At 43.4% G+C, this 21265-nt stretch overlaps 1 protein-coding gene across 1 annotated transcript in view; it reads left to right on the top strand.

Annotated features, from left to right (window-relative positions):
* The window catches only part of CNTNAP2 (contactin associated protein 2), a 1643722-nt gene that overhangs the window by 1412512 nt on the left and 209945 nt on the right, over positions 1 to 21265 (top strand). Inside the window, exon 18 of the mRNA XM_068972445.1 lies at positions 2205 to 2441. Coding sequence (XP_068828546.1) covers positions 2205 to 2441 — 237 coding nt within the window. The remainder of the gene's footprint in view (positions 1 to 2204; positions 2442 to 21265) is intronic.

Here is a 21265-nt window from a genome sequence, read left to right on the forward strand (position 1 = left end):
AGCAAAGGCCCAAATTCCCCACAGCCCAGAAGTGTGCAGAGGAGCGGATGAACAGATTGCAAAGTGGGAAATCCTTCAAAGTGGTTGTTTTTAGTAACTTCTTTTGCCATCTACTCTCCCACAGCTTTGATCGAAATGGGCATTGGACTCCCTTCAATTAATCCTCTTCTATTTAAATATTTTATTAAAAGGAATAATCCCTGGAGAATCATCACTCAAAGCTCAATACTACCCAATGAGAGAACCGCAAGGCTTGGGTTTACAAAGATAGTAGTGCAAGTCATTTGCTGTTTCATGGCTGAGGATACGCAGGCATAAACAAAGGCTAATCCATCTCTGCAACGAAAGCCTCTGGTCCACAAGCCCTGTCTGTTGAGTCGTGTAATTGCACACTTTTTCTCAAGATACTGGAATAAGTGATCAGAATCCATCTCCAGTATGCAACCTTACCCAAAGTCTGCCAATCCTATTGACCATGCTGTCTTTAAAGACATCCAAATCTACACCTCAGAAACATGTATGTCTGTGGCCCCCAGACCCTGAAGTTCTTCTGTATTAGTCAATCATCACAGAACAGAGTCTAAGACCACAGCTCAAGAATAAGGCAGAGCTGACAGTGCCCAGGCACGGCAGTTATGAGCCCTTAAGTACAGGACTTCATGTCTCTAAACCTCAGTTTTGTTATCCAAATAATTAGGGCAAGATAACAATGTATGGATGTGAGAGTTGGACTGTGAAAAAAGCTGAGCACCGAAGAATTGATGCTTTTGGACTGTGATGTTGAAGAAGATTCTTGAGAGTCCCTTGGACTACAAGGAGATCCAACTAGTCCATCCGAAAGGAGATCAGTTCTGGATGTTCACTGGAAAGACTGATGTTGAAGCTGAAACCCCAGTACTTTGGCCACCTGATGTGAAGAGCTGACTCATTGGAAAAGACTCTGATGCTGGGAAAGATTGAGGGGAGGAGGAGAAGGGGACGACAGAGGATGAGATGGTTGGATGGCATCACCGACTCAATGGACATGGGTTTGGGTAGACTCCGGTAGTTGGTGATGGACAGGGAGGCCTGGCATGCTGCAGTTCATAGGGTCACAAAGAATTGGACACAACTGAGCGACTGAGCTAACAAACAATGCCTACCTTTCCCAGTTGTTGTAAGAATCAGGTGAATATCATACATAAGGTGCCTAGTAGAATACCTACTACATTACCCTCAATAAAAGAGTAACTTTCACTTTATTAACCAGATCTTTTTTTTTCTAAATCCCCATCAGATTTCTTTTAATAAGTTTAACTCTTATCATTGTATTTAATTTCCAGAAGAGCTGTTAGTCTAAAACCCAGGCACATTTATAAATTTGAGTTCCTCTCTTTTTGTACCAGCTGCTTAAAAAATCATAGCAAAGGTTATTATAGACACAATCCACTTGTGATATATTAACAATTCTCCAATGAATTCTGCTATGAAATTTGTTAAGAATATTTTAATATTTTCATGCTCATAAACCTCTAACTCCATAACTTACTCAGAAAATCACAGTGAATTTGCTTTTGGTGTTACGCGTCTTGAAATGGCAGTTAAACAAAGGCAATAAAATCTAAACTGACCTGGTAATAAATGTGGTATAGCTGACTTCTGTATGAAATCGTCAATTCCAATTTCCAACAACCCCAGACAAGAAGCTCTGGGAATCCTTAACATGAATTTCAAAGCAAAGCTTTTCTTCAGACAAGAAGAACCAGGACTTACAACCACATTCCAAACGGATGTACTTCTTCTGACTAATTGACTTGTTAACTATGCTAATATATTCATGTCCCTCTGCCTTTTTATATCTCTTCCAGTAGATAATGCTGTGGAATGTAACACTGTGAGATTAAAAACCAAAGAACTTAGAGATTCCTATAAACTTCTCTCCTAAGGAAACCAGATTAGACTTCCAAAACAGCTTATAAAATTTGTGTGTGTCTCCAAGCATTTTAGTTCTGTAGCAAATTTATTGCTTCTCCCAAGGCAGCCTCTTTTTTGAGTAGGCGTTATAGCCTAAGGGGGGAAAGTTGCAAGCTCTTCTATTGACGGTAAGAGTGCCTGCAGCACTTGGCAGTCTCGTCTCCTACCACAGTGGTCTGAGGCATGAGGAATGAAATAGAAGCCGTGGCAGAGGTGATTCTGTCTGAGCTCCATGCCTTCTGTCTTCCCAGGTGGTGCTGGAGGCCAGCAGGGCTTCCTGGGCTGTATCCGCTCCCTAAGGATGAATGGAGTGACTCTGGACTTGGAAGAGAGAGCCAAGGTCACATCTGGTTTCAAATCCGGGTGCTCAGGGCACTGCACCAGCTACGGAGCCAACTGTGAGAATGGAGGCAAGTGCATAGAGAAGTACCATGGCTACTCCTGCGATTGCTCCAACACAGCCTATGATGGAACATTTTGCAACAAAGGTAGGTCAGAACCAGTTTCCAGAGCCACGTTTAGGTATCTTTGAAGCCCAGATCATCTGTTGAATTGCTTTTCAGCTGGCATAAGGGTACTTTACTCCAAGGGTAAAGTGTTTGGAATTCTTCCCCCATCGTAAGTAGGAAGTCCCCTAAAACAATCCTTCGTCTTTGTTGTTCATTAAGAAGAGAAAAGCTTTGAGTGTGGTGCAGAGTTTCCCCCTAAATTCAAGCAAACTTTGAAGTGACTAGAACATTACAGAGCAAATAGCCATGTCATGCCTTAACAATGAGGAAAAAGGTAAGTAGCCATTGAAAGGGGTCCGTGATGGGCCTCCTGACCCTCTCACTCACTTGGACCTGTGCACCGTGCAGTGACTCAATCTGTCCTGCCCAGTGCTCTTCATGTCCACTGCTAAGAAACTGAATTCAAGCTGGACTCACAAGAAAGCCCCTCTGTTCAATTCTTGTCGCAATCATTTCTGATCTCTCTTCCATAGGACACCTCAGTGGCAGGTTCTCAGCCCCCACAAAGTGCAGGAATACTGAGATACTACATCTAATAATGCAGTAACATCTAACAATGTTACTGCCTTATTTCAGCCTTGAATGAGTAACCCCTAATAAATTCAGCAAAGCCAATCAGCCGACTCCAAGAACCTGGTGTATGTGGCTGTTGTCATTCAGGATACACCCAGTGATCTTCGTAGCCAGAAGAGATTCACACAACTGGCCTGTGGCTTCTTTTCCACTTGTGAGCAAGAGGGCTGGGGAGAGGCAGAGGTGACCCTCTTCTCAAGCTACAATTGAAATGCATGCAACTCACTCTTCCCTTTGTAAATGAATGTATAACGTTTAGGTAAAGTTTTCTGTAAATGGTTGGTGCATCTCTTTATAAGAAGCTTTACATAAGTAGCCTTTTCATACTCTCATGAATACATGGAGGGTTGTTTATGCTGGTATTATTCGCACAAGATGCCGCACAGAAGGAGGAATTGTTCCCTAACACTCTCTGTACATCCAGGCTACTGTCTGAGGTGCTGTCATGTAAACATGTAAATTAGGTCAGACTGGGCTTGAAGGATGAGCGTGAGACAACAACCACAGTGGAAAGGAACACCATTGCTGAATAATCCACAGCACGTTAGCACTGCTGTTACAGAGCATTCTCCCACTTGCAACAATATGGTTCCATGATTTTCCGGTGTCACACAATGGGAAGGCTTTGCAGAACACATTAATTTTGCACTTGTAGAAATGACAGTCTTGCAATTACCATTCATTGTGCCTGATGCTAATTTAATGTAGTCATTCCCTTGCCAAAGTGGTGTCTGAATGCAATCAAGTGAGCACTAATGTCTGAGAGATTCCACTGCATAAGTGCCAATTTAAAGAAAATCATGAGCCCCTTATTTTTGGAGAGTTGGGTTAAGTACAGTAGCTCACACACAACCTCTGGGGGTTAATAGGCAATATTCACAAACAGAAAGACAAGAGTATATACCCTTCTGCCTTGCCAGTGCTTGACATAGAATCAAAGAAAGCCTGTGAGTTCCCAGTGACATTATTTCAAAGAGTTTACATAGAAGATCCCTAAATATTCTCGTAATACCTGTTTAGCAGGGTTAGTTTACATTTGACTCAGTTAATGGCTTTACCAAACAAGATTTAAAACAGCACACTGTATTTGGAAAGTATTTGTGGGCATCCTTCTGGGTCAAGACAAGTATTCTCTTGACCAGGAGAGGATGAAGGTGGTGCTGGTTGAGAGAAATCAGAAAAGCTTCACCTGCACTAAAGGCAGGCTCATTCCCAGATGGGGTCTTCCAGCCGAGGCCTGCAGCCGGGTGGTGCCTCTGGTCTAGGTCTCACCTCCCAGAGCATCAGCTCCTGTGACCACACCCTCCAGGGGTCTACAGCCACATGACTCATCCTCCAGAGAGAGCAACCACAGTCATCTGCCTAAGAGTGAGCTCGTGAAAGTCCTTTGCAGGCAGGCTTCCTCGGGCTTCCCTGATAGCTCAATTGGTAAAGAATCTGCCTGCAATGCAGGAGACTCCAGTTCAATTCCTGGGTCTGGAAGATTCCCTGGAGAAGGAATAGGCTACCCACTCCAGTATTCTTGGGCTTCCCTTGTGGCTCAGCTGGTAAAGAATCTGCCTGCAATGCAGGAGACCTTGGTTCGAGCCCTGGGTTGGGAAGATCCCCTGGAGAAAGGAAAGGCTACCCACTCCAGTATTCTGGCCTGGAGAATTCCATGGGCTAGTCCATGGGGTCACAAAGAGTCAGACACGACTGAGCGACTTTTACTTCACTTCACTTCCTCGGCTAGAATAGCTCTGTGTTTATGGTATGTGGACAGAGGTCCACAGTATTTTGCTGAGTTAATGAAATGGGTCTCAACACATCACACACAACATGATTAAATGTCTATACAAAGTCTAACACACACACACAAGAAAAGCAACTGTAAGGGAACATATCAAAATATTGTGTTGGTCACTCAGTCGTGTCCGACTCTTGGCGATCCCATGGACTGTAACTCACCAGGCTCCTCTGTCTGTGGGATTCTTCAGGCAAAAATACTGGAGCAGGTTACCATTTCCTTCTCCAGGAGATCTTACTGACCCAGGAATCAAACCTGGGTCTCCTGCATTGCAGACAGATTCTTTACCACCTGAGCCTCCAGGAAAGCCCATCAAAATATTAACTGTCATTATTCTGGGGAGAGGGTGAAAACACAAATATTTATTTTCTCTTATCTTTTTGCTGTATTTTCTAATCTTTATACAATGATGAATTACCTCTTTTTTTCCTCACTTTTGCCTCTTTGGGGGAAGAACTAAGTACTAACAGGCAGAGCCCTTACCCCATGCATTCAAGGCTCAACTACCTATGCTTAGAAAATATCTAGTTATTAACCAGAAATGATGATACCATGTAATCACACTGTCTGGAATGGAGGAGCATCTCAAGTGAAAACTGCGCATAATTAAATTACCTTTGAAAAATCCCTCTCTCCACGCATTCAACAGAGCCTGTTTTTTCACAAACCTTCAAAGCAGTCACCTTTCAGATGGGCCCTGAAGGAAGGCGTGCTCTGTTGGGGCCAAGTTGTATCAAAATAAAAAACACGTGTATCACACTCAGCCAGGTGAGGGGGGCATACAGGCTTTCCAGCAAGTCCCTCCTGATGATGCTCTTTGCTTTGCAGGTTTGACAGTCACTGTCAATGGCACCCCACTCCAGTCCTCTTGCCTGGAAAATCCCATGGACAGAGCCTGGGAGGCTGCAGTCCATGGGGTCGGTAAGAGTTGGACACGACTGAGCAACTTCACTTTCACTTTTCACTTTCATGCATTGGAGAAGGAAATGGCAACCCACTCCAGTGTTCTTGCCTGGAGAATCCCAGGGACGGCAGAGCCTGGTGGGCTGCCATCTATGGGGTCACACAGAGTCAGACACGACTGAAGCGACTTAGCAGCAGCAGCAGTCCCACCAGCGCAGTGTAGATAGCAGACACTCCTTTCTCTCTTCTCTGAACTCTTATCAAAAAACTTCTCCTAGACCCCCCCCTTTTTTTTTTTTCCAAATGAATTTTTAAAGATTTGATCATCACTTCAGGTGTCAGCTCTCCCAGGGAAGAGTCATTAAATAGAAAAGCTGACTGGGGAAAAGTTCGGGTTTTGGAGAGAACATGAGTGAAGGTGAAAGTCGCTCAGTCGTGGCCGACTCTTTGCAACCCCATGGACTATACAGTCCATGAAATTCTCCAGGCCAGAATACTAGTGGATAGCCTTTCCCTTCTCCAGGGCATCTTCCCAACCGGGGGATCAAACCCAAGTGTCGTACATTGCAGGCAGATTCTTTACCAGTTGAGCCACAAGGGCAGCCCAGAGAGCATGAGGGCCTCCCAGAAACTCTATAACTAGACCTCATAGCCAGTCACCTCGTCTCTACAGATAACTGTGCAATGTCCCCTCTTCTTAGAATGCCCAGCCAATAGCCACCACTTCACACAGCGCTATCCCGTGGATGATTCCTTGGCAGCCCATTGGCTGAGACTGTAGATGCCTCCGGGAGCAGGGCAAACCCAGTTTACATGGAAGGCTTGGCTGTGGGTCTGTCATATCCAGCATTAGAGGGGACCCCCACTGGGGACCCCTGGACATGCCACCGGTTATCTTCTCTAAACGGACCTATGCCTTCTTGGACAGTCAAACCTCAAAACGCATTTATGACTATCAACCTCAATTTTATTTCTAACCAGAAATTAACAACATGATTAGAAGCAAACTCTTTCTTTGTCTTCGCTGGGTTTTCAAGCAAGGGGAAAGTAGCAGACCTTTTGCAGCCACAGCAATTTCTGTATTAAATGTTTGTAGCTGAATACAATCACGGATTAGAATACTGTCCCTCTCTGCCAAGTGCATGTCCACCTGGAGCCTCAGAATGTGACCTTGTTTGGAAACAGGCTCTTTACAGATGTAATTAATGTGAGGTCATCCTGGACTAGGGTGGGCCAGGAACACATGGGGCCCCCAGAAGCTCGAAAGAGCAAGGAAGGACCCTCCCCTGGAACCTTCAGAAGACATGTGGCCCTGATAACACCTTGCTTTTTACTTTGAGCCACTATAACTGTGAGAGAATAAATTTCTGTTGTTTCAGGCCACCCAGGGTGTGAGCCAGTGTTAGGGCAGTCATAGGAAATCAACAGAAGTGCATATGAAAACCTTCAGTGCTTCTTAGTTCCTGTATTTAACCATGGTAACAGCTGACATTTATTGACAACTTGCTATGCGCCAGGCAGTGTGCCAAGGTGTTTAATTATGTTAGCATCACCTAATACTCATGACAGCCCCATGTTGGTACTATCATTATTCTCCCCATTTTACAGAGAAGGAACTTTAGGCACAAGAGGGTATTAGTCACTTGCCTGAGGTTCACATACCAGTGAGTAGCAGGGCTGCGATTTATATGCAGGCAGTTTGACTCAAAGCCCCTGTTCTTCACCATCGCTGTGTGTTGCTGCTTCTCACCAGGGCATGGTCCTTCATGTTTGTTCAGTTGCTCAGTCTCGTCCGACTCTGTGACCCCGTGGACTGTGGCTGTGAGGCTCCTCTGTCCATGGGATTCTCCAGGCAAGAATACTGGAGAGGGCTGCCATTTCCTTCTCCAGGGGATCTTCCAGCCCAGGAATCGAACCCGTGAATGCAGGCGGATTCTTTACCACTGAGCCACCTGGGAGGCCTGATCCTTCATGTAGCTTCATGTAAAACTGAAAAGAGAACTCCTGGCCTTAAAGCTTTGTAGTTATTGTGATTTGGTTAAAACAAACAAACAAAAAAAACCAGCCCATTCTTGGATGCAAATTTTATCATAAGAAGAAACAGAACACAAGATCTGAACATAACCTCTCTCTCTCTCTCTTTCTCCCTCCCCTCACCCCCCAGCCCCCACCCACACATTTAGGTATAAGCTGTAATCACTTATTGATTTATTTCTTTAACAAACACTCAGTGAACACCTAATGTGTCTAGGCACTTTGAACGTACAGTTGAGTCTGACTGTACTGAAATTTTCAAAACATCTCGGTGGTTTACATCTACAGAACCTGGACAATCCAGCGTACACAAAAGCAGGAAATGAGAATTAGCCATCATCCAGGCTGCCAGAAAGAGCTCTTCATTAGGACCTCTTCACTGGGCCAAGTTTAGCAAGAACTTATCATCAAGAGGCACAAAAATATCTCCTAATTCACTTCTCTGCATTTTTTGTCCTGTAAAACTGTTCATGTTCCTCTGCCAAACCAGGACAGCAGCTGAAGCTTCATTGTTGTTGTTCAGTCACTAAGTCGTGTCCGACTCTTTGCGACCCCATGGCCTGCGGCATGTCAGGCTTCCTTGTCCTCCACCATCTCCTAGAGTTTGCTCAAGTTCATGTCCATTGAGCTGGTGACGCTATCTAACCATCTCAGCCTCTGCCGCCCTCTCGTCCTTTTCTCCTCAATCTTTCCCAGCATCAGGGTCTTTTCCAGTGCGTGCGTATCTTTAAATCCTCGGAAAACAGTGTCTGAGTTTAGGGAGTTGTCTTTTCTTCTCAAACATCCATTTGTTTGTCACTCAGATAAAGTCCAAACTTAGAAGGACCGAGGTAACAGGACTGCAGAGACTACGAGTGAAGCAGGAGGGTCAGCAGATACAGTGTCGCCGTCGTTTACAGTCATACGAACGCACACCCCCTTCCCTGTGGTCCAGCTCGGCCTCCTGCTCGCCCCATGAGTGTCCTGACATCAACTAATTGATACAGAGGAGACTGTTTATGGCTGACTCAAGTCCCCACGTAGAAAATGGATGAGGGAGTTAGACGTGAGTTTGAATCTAGCATCCTCACTTGCAGGTTCCATGACCTTGAGCAAATGTTGAACTCCACTTGGCCTCATCTTCAGCAATATATAACATCTATTCTTAATTCCACTGTGAGGCTCACATGGGATCATGTGAACAAATTTCCAAACTGAGAACCTGGTACACGCCAGTCAGACAGCAGGTGTCTCTTTCCATTCTCTGCACTTTCTTTTTGTGTTTGTGTTTTTGTTTTTACTTTAAATCACATCATCCTTTCATCTGTCCCTAAAAGCTTTAAATATCAGATGCCTAACTGGCATCATTTCAGTTACCTCTGAGTGCTGGATTCAGTTCAATTCAGTTCAGCCACTCAGTCTTGTCCGACTCTTTGAGACGCCATGGACTGCAGCACGCCAGGCCTCCCTGTGCATCACCAACTCCCAGAGTCCACCCAAACCCATGTCCATTGAGTCAGTGATGTCATCCAACCATCTCATCCTCGGTCTCATCAGCTACCGGAGAATGAATGGCAGTATCATAAAGTGTGCTCTCTACTAAATTGTGGTCATAGTCATATTTTTCTAAAGCTGAAAGTATCACCTCTGGACCCTAAACCCTGATGGACTGAGGAATATGCAGAGATGGGAATGGACACCCCAGTCTCTGCATCCCAGGGGTCACGCCCACGAGTGCAGTTCCTTATATAAGGTGCCCATCCCCATTAAGAGCCAACTTAGGTCACCTTAGCGATGACTGGGTCCCTTCCTAAATCAAAACCCATCAGGAGACAAGAAAGCACTGAAAGAGTTCAGGACTCCATTTTGCTGAGAGGACTCAAGTCCAAGTTCAAGGAAATTAAATTGTACCCACCAGTCCAAGTCCAAGACTCAAGTCCAAGTTCAACCTGTAAGGGATGAAGATCGTCCCTCTTGCCTCCTAAAGGAGTGTTTCGTGGTAAGCAGGAGGAGGTGGCTTTGCCCAATGCACTTTGAATATTTCCAAACTCTGCTTCTCGGTGGCTCCAGGCACTGCTCAGGGAGCAGAGGAAGTCTATAGGCTGCCCTTGTAGAGTGGGGTTTGAAGCCTTTCAGGGAAGGTTCATTTCAAAATATTATAAAACAATTAGGGGAGAAAGAAAAGAGAAACACATCTTAGGATCGCACCCTTATATGAAACTAGTTAACGGCAACAATCCCAGGAGGAGGAAATGGCAACCTACTCCAGTATTCTTGGTGGGAGAATCCCATGGACAGAGGAGCCCGGCAGGCTGCCGTCCATGGGGTCTCAAAGAGTCAGACAAGGCTAAGCACTCACACACCAATGGGAACGCCGACCATTGTTTCTGACTGACCTCCCCACTCTTGCTCCCAGCTTGGAGAAGAGTTGACACCAGCAGGAAGAGATGTCTTTCATGGGCTTCTTTTTCATTGCCAGTTGGAACAGGAGATTTTATAGATTTGGACTCATGCCTATAGGAACAAGAATTCTTTTTCCTCTTCCTCTTCCCTTTAGAATGTTATTCAAGAAGGGAAAACTCTCCTCTATTAATATGTTTTTTAAAATCGTCAGACCTTAAAAATACCATAAAAACATACAATCATCTGGTTTTAAAAAGAAAAAGAAAAGTTAAGAAAATTCTTGTGGACAAAAGCCTGTAAATACTTACGGATAAAAGGAAATGCTTTTGACTTGATTCTAAAAGGTCAGAGCTGCAGAGATGGCCTTCAAGTTTAGGTGACTTCATTATCAAATTTTATGGTGGTAAATAGCATTCTGCCTGACCTGAGCTTTTCTTTGGGGGTCCCAGATACAAAGGAAAACCTGACCTATTAACTTTTCTGCAGAAAGGGTTTTTAAAATTCAGTGGTAAAAACAAGTCCTTTGTAAAACAGCAAATGTAATAAAGGACAGAGTTTTGGACTTTGCCTCACATAAACGATAAATAACTTTAAGTTTGTGCCCATTCTGTTACCCACCTGGAGACGGCAATGGCCACCCACTCCAGTACTCTTGCCTGGAAAATCCCACGGACGGAGGAGCCGTCCATGCAGACAGTGGGCTGCAGTCCATGGGGTTGCAAAAAGTCAGACATGACTGAGCAACTTCACTTTCACTTTTCCCTTTCATGCATTGGAGAAGGAAATGGCAACCCACTCCAGTGTCCTTGCCTGGAGAATCCCAGGGACGGGAGTGCCTGGTGGGCTGCCATCTGTGGGATCGCACAGAGTCGGACATGACTGAAGCGACTTAGCAGCTATTACCCACCGAGTTTTGGACCTTTTTGGATAAACAGTTTTCATTTTCCTGTGTGTGTTGTTGAATGTTTTTATTCCTCATTCTTCAGCAATAATGAGAATTCAGTAATATGAAGTTTATAAAAATAATACTCTATCATTTCCTACAAATTAGCCATGATTTCAGCTAAAACTCTACCCATTTCTTTTCTTTCATGAACCTAAAAATTATCAGTGTCATAAATTTTCTGGAGGGTTTGCTTTTAAATTACTCACATTTTTTGCTCCCCTTACAAGCATGTCCATGCCAACATTCCGACTGACCTCAAGTATTCCGTTGCATCTGCAGGACATAAAGTCCTGCCTCTGGTGTGCAGTGCCTCCTCTCTGCAACCTTCTTTCACGGTCATCACTGCCAGCAGGCAGCTATGGCCTTAGCAGGGCTCATCCGAGGCATCCCTTGGCTAGAGAAAATTCACTTTCTTAAATGATCAGACCTGAGGGGTCTTGAGCTGTGTTTAATCTGCCATCTGATAGATCACCCTGGCTCTGAACTCATTCACATACTTTTACCTCCATCAATTGCAAGTGACTGTAATAGTGGATGGTTTAGATAAATGGATATTTTGCTTGTTTTGCCCCAGTTGGGACCAAACCCTAAGGAAACAGAAATGATTAGGGTCAACTACTCTCTCTGAGCATCCCTAAGCTTGGCATCTTAAATAGATGATCTCCAAGTTCTCATGAGGTCTGGGCATATGATACAGGTATTGTGTAGTGTTTAATCCAGCCTGACAATAATCCTCTAGGTAGGCTTCTAAGTGATGAGTTCATGAAATATAAGGTGGCTTCTAAACTATTCAAGTTCTGTAAGGTAAAGATTCTCAGCAAAATTGAATCATTGGCAGTAAAAATTTAACATATCTATGTTCTGGATGAATGAAGTAAGATCAACTGGTTTGATGAGTGCTGCTGCTGCTGCTGCTGCTGCTAAGTCTCTTCTGTCGTGTCCGACTCTGTGCGACCCCATAGACAGCAGCCCACCAGGCTCCTCTGTCCCTGGGACTCTCCAGGCAAGAACACTGCAGTGAGTTGCCATTTCCTTCTCCAATGCCTGAAAGTGAAAAGCGAAAGTGAAGTCGCTCAGTCGTATCTGACTCTAGTGAACCCATGGACTGCAGCCCACCAGGCTCCTCCGTCCATGGGATTCTCCAGGTAAGAGTACTGGAGTGGGTGGCCATTTCCTTCTCCAGTTTGATCATTACTAACAATTTAATTTCCTTATATGCACCGGGCACAAGTATAGTGAAATACAGACATTTACTGTAAGCCTACTGTGTGGGAAGCAGTGGATTGACAGTGAGGAGACCGAGATAAATGAGATGAGGCCTGGAATGAAGTGGAAGCTGTGGACCCAACTGCAGTACAATGGGAAAGCGAGACAAAAGTGCAGCGTGATCCCTGGACATGGAACCAGCCCATTGTGTTAATGGCAGAGCTGCTCTTAATGTCCCACCCAAGGTTAGCAGCGCAGACCATGCTGGGCCGCATTGAATTCCAGGAACAGGCGTTTGATTAGAGGAGAGGGCTCTTAAAAAAAAAATTTGTCATGAATGAATCTCAAGCTTAAAAATTCAAGAAGCCTTGTCAACCTCAAATATAACAAAAATAAAAAACACCTAAAGATACATTACTGAAATCTAAAGACAAAATTTTTTAAACTCATAATTTAAAAAGAAGGATTTATTCTTAAAAAATAAATTAGAAGTTTAAATGATATAATTGGCATTTTAAAAATAGTTATTTTAAAATAGATTGCTTTGGAAAATTAACAGTGAGCAAAATGTTTTTGTATTTAGATCAGTTGGCAGTTTTTCAGCTTGTTTCCCATTAATCAATGATATTTTATGAAGTTTTGCTCTCTTTAGTTTCTAACATGAAAAAACTAGGGCAATTTTTAAATGGGCCGAAGATCACACCAAAGAAGTTATACAAACGGCAAATAAGCACATGAAAAAATGATCTACATTATATGTCATCAGGGAAATCCAAATTGAAACAACAGTGAGATACCACTACACGTCTATTAGAATGGCCAAAATCTGGAATACTGACAACCCAAAATGCTGACAAGAATGTGGAGCAACAGAAACAAAATGGTACAGCCACTCTGAAAGACAGTTGGGCGATTTCCTACAAACTGAACATGTTCTCACCATACATTCCAGCAATCATGCTCCTTGCTATTTACCCAAAAGAGTTGAGAGCTTATGTCCACACAAAAACCTGTACACAGATATATATAGCAGCACTACTCATAATTGCCAAAACTTGGGAACAACCATGATGTCCTTCAGGAGTGAATGAATGAACTGTTGTACATCCAGGCAATGGAATACTATGCAGATTTTAAAAGAAATGAGTTGGCAAACCATGAAAAGACATGGTGGAAACATCAATGTGTATTACTAAGTGAAAAAAGTCAGTATGAACCTGGATAATTCCAAATATATAACATTTTGGAAAAGGCAAAATTATAGACAGTAAAACCATCAGTGGTTTCCTGTGGTTGGAAGTAGGAAGGAGCAATGGCAAGGCAAAGCACAGAGGGTCTTTAGGGCAGTGAAACTACTCTCTAAGGCAGATACTATTATGACGGGTGCATGCTCAGTCACTTGAGTCATGTCTGACTCTTTGTGACCCCATGGACTGTAGCCCACCAGGCTCCTCTGTCCATGGGATTCTCCAGGCAAGAACACTGGAGTCGGTTGCCATTCCCTTCTCCAGGGTATCTTCCTGACCCAGGGATCGAACCTGTGTCTCCTATATTGCAGATGGATTCTTTACCACTAAGCCACCAGAGAAGCCCCATTATGATGGGCACATATCATTATTTGGGGCTTCTTAGGTAGTTCAGTGGTAAAGAATACACTTGCCAATGCAGGAGACCCAGGAGACACAGGTTTGATCCCTGGGTCAGGAAGATCCCCTGTAGAAGGGCATGGCAACCCACTCCAGTGTTCTTGCCTGAGAAACCCATGAAGTGGCAAGCATATGACGCAACTTAGCAGCTAAACCACCACCAGGCATCATTGTACATTTACCCAAACCCAGAGAATGCACAATGCCAAGAGTAAGCCACAATGTAAACCATGGACTTGGGGTGCCTATGATGAGTCAGCATCCTTGACAGATCAACAGTGTAACTATAGCAACTGTACTAGCCTGGTGTGGGATGTTGACAGGGGCGAAGGCTGTGCGTGTGTGAGGACAGAGAGCATGTGAGAAAACTCTGTATCTTTCTCTCAATTTTGCTGTGAATCTAAAACTGCTCTATAAAGTATTAAAGACGAATGGGGATTTTTTTTCAATTTTACAAAATTTTATTTTCATCCTCCCAGATTTTTCCCTCAGCCCTACTTCCTAAGACTTTATATGTGCTTAATGTTGAGTGAACTCCAGGAGTTGGTGATGGACAAGGGAGGCCTGGCATGCTGTGATTCATGGGGTCGCAAAGAGTCAGACACGACTGAGCAACTGAACTGAACTGAATGGTACACTCTCTCTTTATATTTATACTGTAAAGATACCCCTTTAAAGGTGCCAGTTCAAAGGTAGATCAACAAATAGATATGTAAATAACAGCTTATCCCTGCTTTTTTTGTTAAAAGAGGTCTTCTAAGAACTCTTTATTAACTTTAACATGACCAAATTTTATTTTAATATTCTATCCCAAAGTTCAGACTTAACTGACCTGAATTTGCTTCCTTTCAGTTCAGTTCAGTCACTCAGTCATGTCCAACTCTTTGTGACCCCATGAATCAGCACGCCAGGCCTCCCTGTCCATCACCAACTCCCGAAGTTCACTCAGATTCACGTCCATCGAGTCAGTGATACCATCCAGCTGTCTCATCCTGTGTCATCCCCTTCTCCTCCTGCCCCCAATCCCTCCCAGCATCAGTCTTTTCCAATGAGTCAACTCTTCACATGAGGTGGCCAAAGTATTGGAGTTTCAGCCTCAGCATCAGTCCTTCCAATGAACACCCAGGACTGGTATCCTTTAGGATGGACTGGTTGGATCTCCTTGCAGTCCAAGGGACTCTCAAGAGTCTTCTCCAGCACCACATTCAAAAGCATCAATTATTTGGCACTCAGCTTTCTTTACAGTCCAGCTCTCACATCCATACATGACCACAGGAAAAACCATAGCCTTGACTAGACGGACCTTTGTTTAGATGTCTACAAATGTACCATTCCAGGGAACAATTCTACTTCCTGTGTTACTCTCAGAACTGTTGGGTCAAGTATAGCTTAAAGAAGGTTCCCCAATTTAAACTCCTACATGAATCATTCTCTCTGCAGGCACCAAAATATTCTTTAATATCTTCTGTTCCTTCAATCCTTTCCTTATGACCAGCAATGCACCCAACATCATTGTAAACTAATATTGTTTTTTAAAAGAAGGAATCTACATTTTTAAGTTTCCTCAGTTGAAGAAAGTTAATACTATTTAGAACAATGGAGCAAGAATACCTTGAATTCCAATTTCAACATTATTGAAAAAAAAAAAAATTGAACAGTCATGTGCCTCTCTTGACTTGCAATTTCTTTATAAATTGTATTAATTATATAAAATGTATTATTCACAGGACTTTGAGGATCAAATGAACTGATGTAGGTGAAAGTATTTTGAAAGCATTAATGTTATGAAAATGCAAATTATTATGAAGGATAGTAATCAGTAAGTCAGAGGTCCTGCAATTGAGGGTCTCTTTAGAGAGAGGACTACGAAGTGTCGTACGTTGCCTTTCAAGAGCCACCAGGAAAACTGCTCAGAACTTTTCTGTCCACATGGGTAGTGTTGCCCTAACTGGCAGCAGAAAGCTGAATATCCCTCCTGCTTACATTACTGCTCGCCCACATCTATGGGGCAGTGACAGGCTTTCTTTGGAGCTCAAAGATTACAGCGTCCCACAAGACATTAGACCTCAGAGCAGTCCTGCTCCATGGCCTGCAAAATGGCATTCAGAGTCAGTGCAACACTTGCTTGCCGTGACCCTAATTGCATCTCTGTCTGCGTCATGGAATTATGATGAATTGTTTAACCTGGAGCACCGTTAAAGCAGCAGATACACTTGAGATTAAGTAAGAATGGATTCTAAAGCAGCTTCTTGGGGTTATGATTTATTGAGGTCTTTAGAAAATAATACTGGTTGCTTGAATATAGAGTTACCAAAAAAATAAAATGGAACTCCTAGACCTAAGAAGCCTCATCTAAAATTTTTCCCTTACCCCGAATGATTAACAGTCTCTCTGCCCCCTTATTGGGCTTTCCCGGTGGCTCAGCAGTAAAGAATCTGCCTGCTGTAGAGGGGCCACAGGAGACAGGGGTTCAATCCCTGGGTCAGGACTATGCCCTGGAGGATGGCATGGCAACCCACTCCAGTATTCCTGCCTGGGAAATCCCATGGACAGAGTGGAGTCGAACATGACTGAAGCAATTTAGCACACACACACACACACACACACACACACACACACACACACACACACACACACACACACACACACACTGCCCCCCTTATTAAGGATTACAGCTTCAACTCGGATTAATAAGCCCAGGTATTTCTCATGCTTAAGCCAAATGTAATTCAAATATTTGCACAAGACCATTACCAGTCACTTCTTCTAAGAAGTTAACAGAGATTATCAAGGTTGCCAGTGAAATGCTTTCTAAACTTTACTATTAGAGTAATTGAAATTAAATCCCTTTTAAATAGATCTACTCTAGCCTGTTGGCTTTTTATAATTCCTTAATAAGTGTCTCCTATAATGGAATCTTATAAATTTGGTTTAAAATATAAATTAAGTCATGAAAATCAAATTAAAACAGGAAACCAAGTTATAAATTTCAAAGTTTATAGGCCGCCCTCTCCTATTAAATAAGCAAAATTATTATTTTGTGTGACTTTTTAGTCTCCTACTGAATCAGAAGCCACGTGTGGTTATTACAGCACTTTATAACCCCTTTAGAAATATAAAGGATGAGTGCAAAAAGTTTTATTTCTATTATCATAATGAATTTATCATTATTCAGACTTTCAGCTGTTACTCTAACATTTAAATGTCATTGGGTGATTTATTTCAACACTTCTTCAACTTCTCTTAAATTGTTAAGTTTGTGAAGCTCTTTTTGTCACAAAATCAAAGTATCTCAGGGTTGAAAGGAATATTACATTTATTCATATTCAACTGACATTTTGTTGAACTCTTCCTTTTAGGCCAGGCACTGAACTAAGTACGTTCACATATCTTACTTTATTTAATCATCACAGTAATTTTGAGCTGTCGACATGAGCTCTCCTATTTGAAGAAACTGACGCTTCTAAGAGATTCAGTCTGTTATCCACAGTCACAGGGCTTTTGAACAACCCCAGCCCCAAGCCTGGTGTTTTCTCCATGATATACACCAGCTCAGTGATCCCTTTATAACACACCCAGTGACTGGGATCCACACCACACCACAGGAAGGGGCTCATTCCATATCTAGACATTTCCAACAGCTACAAAGGCTTCCCTTACCCTACACCACCATCTCTATCAAAGACAGAGAGAAAATTCATGAAAAGAGAGTGGCTTCAAATCCCTGTGCCTTTAAGAACTCAAGAATGTACACATACCTTCAAACCTCCCAACTTGAGAAGGACAAGTGAAAACATCTAACCTAAAGGTTGAAATAACCTGAAGCCTTGAAATAATCAGAACTCTAAATAATGTGATGGTCACAAAAATGATGCCCTTTTTCTTTCCCACATATTAACTTCACAGTTCCAGCTGAAACTCTCTGCACTTTTTTTCTTTCATGAATCTGAAAGGAGCCAGTCTAAAAAAAGTTGTCCTGAGGGTGTTGCTTGTAGATTACTCATGTTTCAGCTCCCCTGCAAGCAGGTCTACTCAGCCATGTCCACACTGCCCTTGAGAACCTCAGCACGTCTCCAAGGCGTCCTTCTCTAGGCAATAGTCCTATGTATAATGGCTAGGTAGTGAGTGCCGTGGAGAGCAGATAATACATCCTGCCCAATTTGTCCTTTTTTTATCTCACCACTCTGAGAACTAAGAGTAGGCCAAGGTCCCAAATGTTCTGAATAATTTTCCCTTCTTTCTCTGCCTGCCTTCCTGAGGTTCTCTCTGTGTGGCTGATGAAGGAAACAAACACACACACACACACACACACACACACACAGAAAAACAGAGGCACGTTTGAACTGGACCTATGGATTTCTAACTAACTGTGAGCCTCAGATAACAAGACATTTCTTTGTATTTTTTTAGGGCACCATGCACCCACACAGCTTGTCCACAATTTTGTGTTTATAATGGATCAGACCTTTCTCTCCAAATGTATAAGGTGAGGGATGAAACTGGGGACATTGGGAGTCTGACCAAATAAATTCTTCTGACATGAGAGACCACTCTAGATTGCTTTATAACAAAGAAGGTGATTTGCAGGGTAAATACAGGCCATGCTCTGTGAGTTTTCCTATTGATGAAATTCATGCTTTGAATTACTGATTGATGGCTGCTGAAGCATTGCAATATCTCTGTTCTAGTCTGCAAACAGTGCTGTAAGCAATGCGCTTCTGATGACTGAAATTCCGAAATTAAAAAAAAAAACAGAGAAATTACCAAAGTAAAGCTCTACATTCAATTTTATAAGAAGCTAGGAGGGCAGACGTACTTGATCAGCAACACTGTCCACTCACATCCTTGCTCAGAGGTCACAGAGAGGAATTCAGTCTACAGCTGGGAACTCTCAGCCTCGGTACAGCCCACGCATCTTCATCATGACTACACAGTAACCCTCTGCTCACGACAGGAGCTCTGCTTCCTCTGGTCAGAGGATAATGTGGAAATTATGACACAGATGAAATATTTATCCTCTGGACAAGAGTAAGGAACTCACAAGCCAGGACATGGCTGGCTAGCACAGTAGATAGAATCCAGAGTAAGTGTCTTTGTCTGATCTGGCTGCTATCGCAGAGTGCTATGGACGAGGCTGCTCATAAACAACAGAGATTATTTCTACCATCTGGAGACCAGAAGTCCAAGGTCAGGGGCCAGTGTTGTCTGCTGAGTGTTTGCTTCTTGGTCACGCACTTCTCTTTGTATCCTCGCATGGCAGAGAGATAGTGCCTCTCTTATAAGGGCACTAATGTCATTCATGAGGGCTGCTCCACCCTCTCGACCCAATTACCTCCCAAAGGCCCCACTTTCTAAAACCATCATTTTGGGCCTGAGGATTCCAACATGTGAATTTGGGGGCAGCACAAACATGCAGACCATAGCAGTCGGCATCCTCTTTTAGAAACACGGACACGAACCTGTTAGTAATCATCCGACCCCGCCCAGGTCTCCCCTTCCTATTGCTGACCTCACCCCACCCCAGCAACACACACACACAGAAACACACACATGTTACTCATACATACACACACATTCACACACATACACACATATATACACACACATACACACGTTACTCATATAGACACACATACACACATTCACACACACACATACACACATATATACACACACATACACACATGTTACTCATGAATACACACATTCACACACATACACACATATATACACACACATACACACACGTTACTTGTACACACACACACACTATTAAAGTTACTCACCACCATTATGTTGCTGGGATATTTGGTATTTTTTTTTTAATAAACTTTTAGAGCATCTGTAAGTTTGAAGAAGGCTGAGTGCCGAAGAATTGATGCTTTTGAACTGTGCTGCTGGAGAAGACTCTTGAGAGTCCCTTGGACTGCAAGGAGATCCAACCAGTCCATTCTGAAGGCGATCAGCCCTGGGATTTCTTTGGAAGGAATGATGCTAAAGCTGAAGCTCCAGTACTTTGGCCACCTCATGTGAAGAGTTGACTCATTGGAAAAGACTCTGATGCTGGGAGGGATTGGGGGCAGGAGGAGAAGGGGACGACAGAGGATGAGATGGCTGGATGGCATCACTGACTCGATGGACGTGAGTCTGAGTGAGCTCCGGGAGTTGGTGATGGACAGGGAGGCCTGGCGTGCTGCGATTCATGGGGTCGCAAAGAGTCGGACACGACTGAGCGACTGAACTGAACTGAACTGAAGTTTAAAAGGAAGAAATTGTGGAAGAGTAGGAACAGTTTAAGGAATACACTTGGAGAGTAGCCGTTCTCCCCCCTAAATGATTCCCTGGGATCTCACTCACTTCCTTTCCTGTGGCCTGATGCTCCACGCATCAGAGCATCACTCGAGGGAGCAGGAGTGTGTCTGGAGAACGGCGAGGCTGTTACTGTTTGGCATATAATGTGGATTTGGTTCTTTAGAGCCAGGTATAATTTATTGGGTGAGGAAGATGGCAGACAAGCTCTGTCAGGTGGCTAGGATGACTTCTGTGAGGCCAGAATTGTTTAGTGAGAGGAGGAAAGAGCAGGGTAGGCACAAGGCTGTCAGACAAGCTCTCCTTCTTTCAAGGTCTTGCCCGAGGCCAGCCCGCCAGACAAAGACAGGGGAAACTTGTCCTTCTTCTTCCTAGCAGTTTCCTTGCGACTGCGATCCAGGATGCAGGCTAATTGCATAATTGCTGTAACTTAGTTACATTGTCAAATAAATAATCTCTAGTTATTGATCCATGTTAGAACATTGTACTGTAGGAAAATGTATTCCAAGCTCCTAAAAGCAATTTATATTATTATAATGCACTATGTATCATTATAAGCATGCTATTAGCATAGGCAATGTAAGCGTTTTTCCTTGAAACCACTTGGTCTTCATACCCATCATTTAAAAAGACTGCTTAGCATTCCGTCCAGTGGATTTGCAAAAATTTATTTAGCCTAAGTATCTCAGGAGAAGAAAATGGCAACTTCTATTTTTGCTCTTGAAATTGTGCCCAGTTTTTTATTGTTAAGTAATACTATGGTAAGCGTGTTTGTAAAAGGCATCTCAGTATTTACATTATTTACGGAGGATGGATTGCCACACGTGGAGGGGTGGAGTTTGAGGATGTAAAGTGTCTGACTTCCCACGTGCGGAGCCGATCTAACGACCCAGAACACAGCGCCAGTGTGCACGCAACACACGGGAAGCCCAGTTCTCCCAAGGCCAGCAGCAGTGCGTTCTTTTTTTCATTGTTGTGAAAATAATAAGCCAAACATGGTTCTTGGTCGTTTTAATTT

This window comes from Capricornis sumatraensis, chromosome 5 (genome assembly GCF_032405125.1).
Source record: "Capricornis sumatraensis isolate serow.1 chromosome 5, serow.2, whole genome shotgun sequence".
In the NCBI taxonomy this organism is placed as follows: domain Eukaryota; kingdom Metazoa; phylum Chordata; class Mammalia; order Artiodactyla; family Bovidae; genus Capricornis; species Capricornis sumatraensis.